This window comes from Aythya fuligula, chromosome 4 (assembly GCF_009819795.1).
Source record: "Aythya fuligula isolate bAytFul2 chromosome 4, bAytFul2.pri, whole genome shotgun sequence".
NCBI lineage: Eukaryota > Metazoa > Chordata > Aves > Anseriformes > Anatidae > Aythya > Aythya fuligula.
This window is the reverse complement of record NC_045562.1, coordinates 920,822-933,519: the sequence shown is the minus strand read 5'-3', so window position 1 is coordinate 933,519 and position 12,698 is coordinate 920,822. Positions and strand designations below refer to the sequence as shown.

Genomic DNA, 12,698 nt, shown 5'->3' with positions numbered 1-12,698 from the left:
TGTAAGTAAGACTCTGTACCCCAGAATGAGCTGCTAGATACTATCTTTGAATACTTGAAAGTAATATTTTACTGTTTTTTGGTACACATCTGAGTGTTACTATATTAGAATACAAATGTACCAGGCCATTAGCATTGAATATATTTTGCCTGACATAATCTGCCAAAAACATTTCCAAAAGGTCACTGAAAATGCTGTCGTATAATTTATAGATACGCTTCTGGCTCTGTGCAGCAGATCACATGTAAGTGCTATTCTAAAAATGACATGGTCATTCTAATTTCTTTTTTATTTCATGCCTCATATTTCTAATTATCCAAAGTTAGTATTTTTTCATGTATAGGTCTGAAAATTCCCTGTAGCTGTCAGAACCACTCAGGACAAATCTTGCTAATAAGATGGGTGGGTTGTAAAAGGAAAAATAGCTTCAAACAGCCTTCTATCTCAATTGTATATATGAAATCACAGAAACTAGTAATGCTACTTTACTGCTGGCAAACAATTTCTACCATCATGCAAAAAAAAAAAATTAAGTATTTAATTTTTTATCTATAATACAGTCTAGGTCAATTTTGTTGTTTAAGCAGTACTCCGATTTCCAGGATACAGGAAATGGTATACTAGACTTTCTCTTGTCTGTTTGTGGCAAATATGTGAAGATGGCATTTGATCTATAGTTAGTACTTTAAAACCTATCCTAGTCCTGAAGAAAATCACTCTGAGAGCATTAGGAAGTTCTGTCCTGTCTGTCCAGTGCCAGCTCAGAACCAAAGGGGTCTTCTCTCTTTTACACTAAACAGTAGTGCATCCATCATCTGCCAGAGCTGCATGCTTAGATTTAAGGTTGTGCTATTTTAAATGCAACATCTGGAGTAAAACAATTTGTAAGCATGTAATGAACAGTTCTAAGAGAGCCTGCTACAGACCCTTGAGTAGCTCAATGAACAGCCACTCATCTTCCCCTTATGTTGGTGTTCAGGAAAGGATCCAAAATGAGCATGCTTTTGGCAGCACATCCTTAGGATTTGGAGCCCCAGTGAAATAAGCAAGCCATAGCAAAGAGCAGGTAATGTGTTCTCTGGGGAGTGGGAACTGCAAGGACACAGTTCCAGGCACCGCAGTAACTAACTTGTATCATCAAATGTGTAAAAGCATTCTAATAAAGAGGACGGCTGGGTAGCTACGACCTTGATTTGTACACAGAAACAGTAACTGCCTTCCTGTGACCTTCCTTTCTTGCCTGTGCTTGAAGGTAAAACAACAGAAAGGACTGGTGTGTTTTCAAGCCTCTAATCAAAGGCTTTCTCAAGAGTTTAAGGTGCATCCTTAGTAATCACTATAGAGATGATGAATGGGAATATGAAGCCATTTTATATGAATTTTGATGACAGCAGCTGAAGTGCTTTCATAGGTCCACAGAAACAACTGGAATACCAGTGGAGGTAAGCAGTAATTTCATTGAGTTTGACCATATCAACTTGAAATATTACTAAGAAAAATCTTTCATGATTTTCATGAACCATAAGAACAAAAAGAAGTACATCTGGCACTAAGCAAAGGTAATGATTCCTATTCACTTGAGTAAAAATATGCCTGACTCTTCTTTTTTACTTACTAGTGTACAAAAGGAAAGGCTCAAAAGTCCAAAGGTTAAACATTTGCAGCCCACTCAGGCCAATTTTAGCAAATTTCCTCAGAACTGCAATGCAGTTCTTCTACACTTTTATTCCAGTCTGTACTGCAATCTTCTGTAGGAGTTCCAGTGAAATAATTGCTGTTGAAAGCTTAAAATATTACACCAACTTCCTTACTTTGCAAGTTGGTGGGTTTTTTTACTACAGTAACTTCATGGCAATGAATTTCTGATGTCAAAAATACTGAAAAGTTCATATAATAAAAACCTAATATGAGAATCATTAGTAACAAAACATTTCTGCAAAAATGTGAAAAGACATTTAGAAAAGCTAGATAATAGTTTGATATTGAGAACTGCAGAAAAAGTTGGACCAAGTAGACCAGATGTGATTTATAACAGAGTGTATGTTGCAGTCTACGTGGAAAGGAGCTGAATTGGGCATAGTTTGCTAGATACAAGTATCGGAAAATATCCTAGCATTGCATCTTAGGCAACTATTTCTTTGACCAAGTTCTATTAAAGGAGATGCAATCTTTATTTAGATAGCTGCAAAAGACACAATTCTGTTTGTGCTGTGCAATAACAGAGTAAGGTAGTTGCTCCAGTCTATTTGTGAAGAATGAGCAGAACTTGTTCAGTCTCACTAGTGTCCAGTTTACAGATTTACTTTCCTATTAGACTCTGCAAAATACATAATAATGCTATACCTTACAAAGAGTTTTGGGGGACAAGTACAGCTAGTCAGTATAAGAACATCAAGCATTTACAAAACAAACAAATAAAAACAGTTCCTGTGTTTGATGTTTGCTCAGTTGTCTTTGCTATAAGCTAAAAGACATAAGCTGCAGTTTTGTTGAAATAGAAAGATCTGTTAAAATATCAGAAGTTTTGCCTATGCTTTTGCATGGAAATGCTGAAGTTTTGAATATAGATCTCGTGGATACACCTGGAATATTTCAATGAATTCTTTTATTGTTTGTTTTTATCTGGGGGCAAAGGATGCCAGTTGTTGTTTTTTTTTGTGTTTTTTTTTTTAAATCAAAGTTGAACTCTTTTGAACAGTTTTCAATAGGCTTGAACCAGAATGTTTTTGCCTACACCCAGAAATGTGATGTAGTTTGAAAATGCACTGCATTGTTAAAGGGAGACAGACCTACCTTTTAAAGCAGTGTGCAGCAGTGAGGACCCAGCAGCTGCTAATGAGAGTAGCACCACACAAGAGTCTTCCATCACCATGAGAAGATTTCAGTCGGAGGGCAACCTGCCATGGCCAGCCACCCCTGCAGAGAGCACAGACATTGCTTTCAGGGTACAAAAATGGAAAAGTAAGGTAGCTCGTCAGTTACCTTGAATGTAAATCCCATGTAAGCTTCTTTGACTGACAGAACTTACAAATCATGGTACGTATCGAGTAGCAGTTGAGAATACCTCTATATTCCTGCAGCATCCACAATTCCATTTAACAATGGTTGAGATTTGTTAATGGATTGTTTGGACACCCAGCACTCTGAGCACTTCCTCCCACTGTGAATAATTTTAATTTTCCCTTCTCAGATTGCATTCATTATACCAGAAATAAATTCTATGGGTTCCTTGCCCAATACCATCCAAGTCAACAAACCAGAAAATTCCTGTCAACTGGTGAAGGAAAAGAAGGGAAATTCTTGACAAATGTATCCCAGACTGCTTTCCTGTCTGAGTTGCTATCTGCCTTGTTGATCCTGAGCTGTTTAAAAAAGGAAGCTTACAGATCAGGAGGTCTAAAGCAACGGTATAAACACAAGTAATAGGTTAACACCTTGGTTCAGCCTGCAATCTTCTGTTCTGGGTAGTAGATTTGTGATGCATTATTGCAGGCCTATCAAGACAGGATGGATTGATTTTTGCCAGTTTAATAGATTAGCAAAATACACAATCTGAGAGGAAGAAAGAGGGAAAGGGATACTTCTGTTAGCAACGGCAACATCAGGAAAAAGCAACAGATATTTTCTGACTACTGTCAATTTGAATAGGTATGTGGGAGTACAGGAGCTGCCCAAGATCATCTAGACCAGCATGCTGCGTTTTGTGGAGGAAAATCAGGCAGTGAATCGTACCTTCCTTCAGTATAGGTAGTATTTAGAGCCTTGTACCATATTCATAGATCTCTTAGTATAGCTCACATCCTGGTATCAAGATATCCTCTGAAAATAAGTGAAATTACTATTTTGACAATAAGAAACTTAACCCAATCCAGTAGCTAAACAGCCATAAGTATTTACAGATTTTCAACTAATACTCCAAGATTTTACTAATGAATATTTTTTAATTTCCCACCAAATTTGCTGAGTGTATTTCTGCTTCTCATGACAAACAAAAAAAAATCTACAGTAAAAGCATAAGTTATGCAAACAGCATATGGCAAATAGATGTCTTAGAAGCTTTATATTGAAAATGATGTTTCTTTACCAAATATTTACCTTAAAGAATTTTTCCCACCAATTATTCGCTTTTGTCGGCGGTGTAGTAATCTCAATCCACAAACAGAAGCAAGAGAATCTAAACCAGAAACAGAGATGGAGACAGTGTTAAACTTTAAAAAGCATCAATTTTGCGATGAGAGTTAACTAAAAAACACTACGTGTGTTTCATGACAGTTTTTATCAACCAAATTTTGCTCTGGGAATACACACTGAATTCTCTCAGACTCAGAAATTCTTTTTAGCTATTTTTTTTAACTGTGATCAAAGAGCAATTTACACAGTTGTGCTCTGCTTCTCAAGTGTACATCTGGACTTACTCCTAGGACTTTCTATGGGCTTCTTTCTTTATTATCCTCATGAAAGTGTAAGCGGAACTTGATGTACCACATGGGTCTCAATCCTCAGCTGAAGATATGCAATACCTTGAAAAGCTGTGAGGAGCTGTCTAGGCTTTTGCATTTTCATTTCCGTTGTACGTTTTAATAAACATGGTTGCAGCAAATTATGGCAAACAAATGCCTTGTCTGATTGGAATAATCTTAATGATTCCATTGCAGTGCTGCCACTGCAGTAAAATTACTGAAGTAATTTTACAGCAGTAAAATTAAATGGTGAAGGCAGACAATTTCATTCCAATTGTGTTTCTAGAAATTCTTATATGTAAGTATTTCCTCTATAAGGTTGGATTGCTTACTTCCATCTCTTCCTATCCCAACAGATCCCCATCCAGTTCCCCATCCAAAGTTGTTTATTTATCACTCAAAAAGGGACTTCACCTTTATTGCTGTTCCCAGGGGTCTTCTTGCCTAGGTGGTCACAGATGACCCCCGCATCCTCGCTGTGACGGCAGTTGTGTGTTCCAATGTCCTGCTTAATGCAGTCCACCAAGGATCTCTCGTTTCCAGTACATTTCACGTTATCTACATGGATCGGGCCCTTGCCCTCCCCAAAATATGCCATTGTCCTTGCTCTAGCTGGACCTCTGGAAACAGAACATATATGTGTGTGTGTATATATATATATATATATATATTACTTAAAACATTTTGAGGCATTGTTCTACACAAATGAAATAGAGTATCAGTAGTGAAATGAAGATACCAAGGTTTTATTCCAAATCATGTCACTGATTTACTATATGACAATTTCTCTTACTGCCTCTGTTACTCTGGTAAGTAGGAAAAATAATAGTAGTATTAATAATAATAACAAAATTGCTGTACTTCATTATTGTTTTAAAAGTGCTTTTATGTCTCTAGTTAAAAGGTACTATGCCAAGTATGTTACATTGTAATGGCATTACAAATATCTACAATAAAGCAAAATATATGAAAGCTGATTTTTCATAATCCCTTTAATCCTTATATAAAAATCAGCATCTGTGAATGCTAAAAATATATTTTTAATGGCTTGGTTACCTGAGAAAGACGGACTAGTTAACTAAGGTAGTATATTTGAAGTGTAGTAGGAGCCACAATTTACAGATCTATTAGTTGTTAATAGTTATTAACATATTTTGTTATTGTGAGTACAAATCACATCATTTTTAAAGTGCACTTCCATAGTTAAATTCTAAAACTGCAATGTAATTGGATAAAGGCAGTGAAATGTAACAATTGCAATACTTATGTAAAAAAAAAAAAAATGTTAGCGATGACTGTAGTGGGTTTACATGGCAAGGTTTTGGTAGCAGGGGGCCATAGGGTGGTTTCTGTGAGAAGGATCTAGAAGCTGCCCCATGTTTGCTAAGGGCCCCACTGTTTTCCAGAGCTGAGCCAATAAGCGATGTTGTTTTGCGCCTCTGTGAGAGCATATTTAAGACAGAGAAAAAAACGCTGCACCATGCAGCAGCTGGGAGAGTGAGAGGATTGAGCAAAACAGCCTTGCAGGCACCAAGGTCAGTGAAGAAGGAGGGGGAGAGGTGCTCCAGGCGCCGGAGCAGAAGTCCCCCGCGGCCTGTGGTGAGGACCATGGTGAAGCAGGATGTCCCCCTGCAGCCCATGGAGTACCACGGTGGAGCAGGGTTCCATGCTGCAGCCCATGGAGGAGACCACGGTGGAGCAGGTGGCCCTGCACCAACGGAGGCTGCCGCCTGTGGAAGACCCCTGCCGGAGCAGATTCCGGGCCGGGCCTGTAGCCCGTGGAGAGGAGCCCACGCAGGAGCAGGTGACCTGGCAGGAGCTGCTGCCTGTAGGGGAGCCAGGTTGGAGCAGTTTTCTCCTGAGGGATGGACCCCGTCGTACAGACCCATATCTGGAGCAGTTCTGGAAGAGCTGCTGCCTGTGAGAAGCCCACACCAGATCAGTTCATCAAGGACTGCATCCCGTGGGTGGGACCCCACAGTACAGGGGACGAGAGTGACTGAGAAGGAGCAGCAGAGAAGTGCTGTAGACTGACCATAACCCCCATTTCCCCGTTCCCCTGCGCCGCTCGGGGGGAGGAGATGGAAGAGGGTGGATGGGGGGGAAGGTGCTTTTGGTTTCTTTCCTTTGTTTCTCACTTCTCTAGCTTGTTAGTAATAAGCAATAAATCTTACTATCTCCTTATGCTGAGTCTGTTTTGCCTGTTACAATAATTACTGCATGATCTTCTCGTCCTTATCTCAACCTTTGAGCCCTTTTCATCATATTTTCTCCCCATTCCTCTTTAAGGAGGGGGAGTGAGAGAGCGGCTGTGGTGGAGCTCAGCTGCCCACTCGAGCAGAACCACGACAATGACAAAAAAAAGACAAAAAAAAAAAATGTTAGTATGGTTTGAGGCCATACAAAGCAAGTAAGGGTTATCCAACAACTAAGTGTTGAGTCAGTGGGAGCAGCAAGAATTAGTAACATAAAAAGGGATAAAGCTATTTATCAGACAAACATTGCTTTTCCTTGACCATATAAGTAAGTCAGATTTGTGGCACGTTTCTGCAAAACTATTTGTCTCATTAACGCTGGATTTCTGCTAGATAAAACTCAAAGAATCCAGCCCTTAATTGTCCATATTGATATAATTTAATTCATAACATAGAATATATTGTAAATCAAACATGAAAGCAGTACATACAAACTTCCTCCGTTTTTCAAACTTGCACATAGAAAGCCTTGCCTATATGGATTTCATTACTATGTATTGAAGGGGACAGGATTTCTAAGTAGCAAATGTTATTTAGAATTCACAGATTGTAAAAAGCCAGGAAAGCGAAGCATGATGCTTATCTCTCAGAGATAATACTACAAGGTCAACTGTCCTTAGGCATTTTTAATTTCCATGGCCACCATGTATTTACCAGATAATCCAAAGCCTTAACTGACTTTGGAACCAGTATAGGACAATCTTTGTCTAATGAGTTTAGGATGATACAGTTTGTCAGTCACAAGCAATGTGTCTCTTATTGCTCCTAATATCTTCTCTTGTATGTCCAACTCCCTGATGCTGAAGGGCAGCTGAACCATGTATGGTTTTACAAAATACTGGGGCAGCACAGGCTCTCCTGGCAAATTCTTAATCTGGTTTAGGTATCTCTGTGTCAGAATACAGAGTTTCTGCGTCAGGGCATTGCTCTAAAGTTGGTCCTTTGTTGTGAGTCACCGCGGTAGATTTAGCCTTTCCCAGAGAAGTAGATAATTGCCTGTACAGACTTTGCAGGCGCTGCCTCCACTGGCTAACCAGGCAAACCTCAAAGAATACTGATATGTATGAGGTTGCATATGTAAATATTACAGGTGAAAGACACAGAGAGGAGGAAATTTAGCATATGTGGATAGCAGTCATGCGTTGCTATGAATTCAGTCATGGACTTGTACTGCATAGACTGTTGATACCTTTATATGATAGCTATCTGTCTCTTACTGTGCATCAGTAATCTATCAGTTTGCTGGTAATTGCTGAGAAGTATAGTCCGTACCCATTCGACGAAAAACAAATGAACAAAGCTGCTTAAGAACATCTACCAGGAAACAAATGTAAAAATCATGGTGTCCTAAAGTAAGGAGTACAGATTAGTAGAGTAAATTATTTCATAAAATTGGGAAGGCTTTAAGTGTAAAAGCGTTAAAAGTCCTGTGTTTTTTACATGCTAGAACATGATCTTACAAGTGTTTTTAGACCACCCTTATCGAAGGTATGTGTGTCATGTAATTGCTGCTTGCCAAGACAGCTGTCTATGCAGGAATGACCATCAGAGAAATAACCTTGCTTGCTTGGATCTGTCCCTGGAGAGAAGGTCTTATCCTCCAGCTTTTCTCAGACACAAGACCATAGACAATAACATGCTGAGCTCTTCCAAAGTGGTATTACCATTATTAATAATGCTGCTAATGAGGAAATCTAGTTGATTAATACAGAGGAGCAATTAGCCTAGAAGACTTCTATTTCTGTATTAGATCATTTTTGGAGCACCAATGGCAGGATATTTGTTTATTTGTGGGGTTGCACAAGTGTGTGTTCTTATAACCTTATCTTACAACCTTATCCTAAATGAAAGGAATACAATTTTATTGAATTCTATTTTTTTGTTACAAAAATAAAGGAGATTCTAAAACCCTAGTTAGCTCTTCGCTCACTCTATCAAAATACTCTTTTGTATGCTAAACACAATCACACTGTAGATAGTACTTGAGAAAAGGTACATGTTCTCTTAGTGTTTATCCTGCTAAAAAATATGCTTTGACTAGTTTGCTATTATTTTTATGTTTTCATGACTTCTTAGCCAATTAGTAAGGCTCTTTTTTTTTTTTTTTTTTTTTTATGTTTTCCTAATGTTAATCCCAAATTTGACAAGCCAGCTTAATGAGGCATCTTTAAAACTGGTATTGTTTTTAACCTAGGGATTTTGCCGACTCAAGGATTCTCTTGTTTCAGCCTCAGAAATGAACTCTAATAAATAGCTGAGAATTTTTCAAAGCAGGATTTCATTAAATAAATGTACAGATGACCACTGACATTATGAATAATATATGCAGGAAAAATTCAGTCTATGTTCTCAATCTTTACCCTTTGTTTACACAGTTCTTCCTTTTTAAGGCAGCCATTTCTCCCATTTGTAATAATAAATATGTAATTTTTTTCAAAGGAATGTAATGCAAGGCCAAGTAGAAAGATTCCTCAGCAGGAAAGACTTGGGAACTAAACATAGCATTGTAAAGGGAGTTAAATGATAATGTTTAGTTCTGTGATCAGTCTTAGGAAAACTAATGTCAGCTTCAGTGTTAGGTGCTTTTTGAGTTTCTCCCAGGAAAGGGTCATCGTGTTTATTACTAAAGAAACAACATTCATCAACCCCCAAGTTCAGGTGCATGAATGCAGTAGCTCCAGTCTTGCTTTGGAACAGCCAAGTCACCACTAAATATAATTTAAACTTCAACAAAAAGATCTGTGCATGAGCTCCTAGGCCCAGAAGCAATTCCAGCTCATCATTGTACTTAACAGCACAGTCAGGTTTGTGGAATGCGACTGTCTAGACACAGGGTCGCCAAGATCCAGTATTTCCGACAAGCTCTCCCAGTTTCTGGAACCTAGTTTTAGATTTCTAAAATTTGTTTATCCTTAGCCCTTCAGGAAGCATGTATCTTGTTGTATCCTATAATCTTAAATCCCTGTTCTCACATGACAGAAATTGAGAATCCATCCAACTGCCTACCTCTGCAAAAACTTAAAGCAGAAGGTGGGGATAAGTGATTGAGTTTGGTCATCTGTGAGAGAAACATAAAAGGCTAGAGAGGCCTGAGGATGGAGCAGACCAAAGAGATGATTCATTCAGAGATAATGCAAGTTAAGTTTTGTTGTTTTGAAGATATAATCTACTACTACTTATAGTATAAATGTTTTTCTAAAAGAATACCAAACATACCACTTTTAAAATGTATATGTTATGTGATGAGACATGAATCTGTGATACTGAGTTGCACAAACTTTGTTAGATACAGCAATTATGCCAAACACATAAATTTTAGAAGACATATATTATGCAACAGACGTAATTTGGTGATATTTGTTTGCATAAACTTAACATTGTTAGATATGGCAAACAGATAACTTGAGAAACAGCTTAACAAGTTTTCTTACTTGTACCCAAGCTGTCGACAGACTACAGCTGCATCCTTATCAGACCATCCATCATCACAAATTGTGCCCCACAAACCATTGATAAAAATCTCTACGCGTCCTTCCTTCTTATTCTCACCATCCATCAGCCTGATGGGAGGACCTGGGAATAAATTACAGCTGTCAACCCACAACAACAGAAGCAAGAACTAGTACTTTAAGTAATTACATTCAGCATACAGGGTCAACTGATCTTTATGCTCAGCAAGCCTAATGTTAGCTGATAAAATAGTCACGTATTTTTCCCTAGCTGACAAAAGGAAGTAGTTTGTACAAAGTGTAAGGTATTATGAAATACTACTGTACTCCCTGTGCTTTGAACTTCGTAGTGCATAGGGTATAGGGCACTTGACCACAGTGGGCACAGAACAATTTTCCCTTTAATGGCAAAGACACCTGAGGTGTTTTTGTTGTGGTAGCCATCCATGGGACACCTTCTCCTTGCAAAAACGTTGTGGATAAATGTAACAATACCTTAGTTCATAAATCCATTCTCAGACCAGTTGCTACCACTTGTCTTACCACAATCTCAGCGAAAAAGTACAGCATTGTGCTGAAATTCAGTTATTACTTATTATACATGCTGTTCTGTAGCGTATTTTGTATGATAGCATAATGATCTACTGTGTGTTATTAACAAAGTGTGATTATTTTTCTAGCATTTTAAATTGCTTATTCAGATATGTTCGTAATACACAATCTCACTCATGGATTAGTCAGACTTGATTAATCATGATTTGTTCAGTGCTCAGCCTATAGTTAAATTTTGAATCATTAAGTGAAGTACATATTTGATTCTTACTTACATTAAGACTCCTTTATAGTATGCAAGTAGCCTTGAAACAGTTATGAATTCCTTTGAGGTCTCTTTATACTGTTTAAGTGAGAATCACATTGTGAATCTTCTACTATGCCATCTTTATTGTCTGATTAGTATTCCTTATTTTGAATAATTGGTAAGGTTGTCCTTCATCCTTCTAATCTATTCCAAATCTCTTCTAACACTGTAAGGATGAGAAATTAATTAATTCTGCTCTTAAATAAAAGCCTATTTTGAGATACTTGCATTTGAAATTTAATTCAGATTAATTTAGGGCATGAATTACCTTAATCTGGTGCAGAGCTGGTTTAATCTGGTTTAATTCACTGATTAAATTAAGGGAAAAAAGAAGTCTTTTTGCTTCAAATGTAATTTAAGGCATATTTTTCTCACTGGAGTTTATAGTGCCTGGACAGTTACAATTGTTTGTTTCATCAACTTTCTGTTTAGTTACATTGTCAGGATCTTATATACTAAACAAATGTTGTGGGTTTTACGGTATATTGTATTTTTAGTGTCCCTTAATGTCTGCATTTCCTCAAGTTATATCATCTACTCATATTTTTCCACTGAATTCATTCTTAAAGGGAGAAAAAATGCTTTTTTCATGTGCTGGAAAGTAAAGAGCAACAATAGAGTCTTTGTCCCCTGTCCAGTCAGGAAGCCTTTAGGAAATGTTAGACAGACCATATTCATTTTGTTGTTGAAATGATGTGTTGCACTGGAAGAGTATGATTTAGGTATACATTATGGTACCCAGCTAGAGGCATGGGATATTCACAATACAGTATATCTGTTTTATTGTTAACTCATCAGCCTATGTTTTAGCATGTATTTATTTATGAGCACAAAATTAATATGACTTTCTGGTAATGGGGATGTGAGAATGTTACCATATGGATGCATTTAACTGAACCGGACCTCCTTCAGCTAAGATTACACTTTATAGGAACTTGAGCAAAGCAGCACAGATGGTTTGCATCTGTAAATGCAGCAGTGATGATTTGGATTCCTGTTATTTTTGTTCTGAGAAGATTCTTTCTACCAAATATGATTCAACATCATCTATACATAATGGAACTGTACTGCAAAATAAAACATCCATTGGATTCTTAAAGGTTAAAAGGCTGTAAAGAAAAAAAAAGTAGAAAGAGGGAGAGACTAGAAAAGTGCATGTGGAAGTGCAGATTGTGCACTTCCACATCTTTTTATTGTGCATATCTGATACCCATAATTCTTGTTTGATTTACATCTGTAAGGATATAATGCTTCTCACCCTTTCTTCCTGCTCCCTCTGAATTTGCCTTCTTTCTCTGTAGCTCTTTTTTTCAGACTGTCTGTATGTAAGGCCATAGGAGGATATACTATTAATTTATATTTTTCAATGTACAGTTTCCTCTCCAACTTTTGATAATATGAGGCAGTTCCTTAGAACTTGGAGAGTGCTGAGTGCAATGCAGAGTATCACTGGGAAGGGCTGAACAGTTCTAAAATCCAATGAAGATAAAGATTTAGAGAATCTAAACAGGACCACTGGAATCTGACTTTGCTACTTTACAAATTCATGCTGATCTCTCTCTACTGTTTCCTTATGATCTTCAGGAAAAAAGTGAGCTTTTCCCTTTCCTCATCTTAAATTGAGTACTTCTGCCAAACATTAAGATTTTGGGGACCCTTTTAAATACACTGTGCT

General features: G+C 37.6%; 1 protein-coding gene across 4 annotated transcripts in view; it reads right to left on the bottom strand.

The window, feature by feature from the left end:
* The window catches only part of PRSS12 (serine protease 12), a 40,397-nt gene that overhangs the window by 15,387 nt on the left and 12,312 nt on the right, over positions 1 to 12,698 (bottom strand). For all 4 annotated transcript variants that reach the window (XR_004253193.1, XR_004253192.1, XM_032186098.1 and 1 more), the window contains exons 8-11: positions 10,147 to 10,288; positions 4,875 to 5,080; positions 4,096 to 4,174; positions 2,794 to 2,916 (exon numbers count right to left, since the gene is read on the bottom strand). Coding sequence is in view for 2 of the 4 variants with exons in the window: in XM_032186098.1 (XP_032041989.1) it covers positions 2,794 to 2,916; positions 4,096 to 4,174; positions 4,875 to 5,080; positions 10,147 to 10,288 (550 nt within the window). In the remaining 2 variants the exon portion in view is untranslated. The remainder of the gene's footprint in view (positions 1 to 2,793; positions 2,917 to 4,095; positions 4,175 to 4,874; positions 5,081 to 10,146; positions 10,289 to 12,698) is intronic.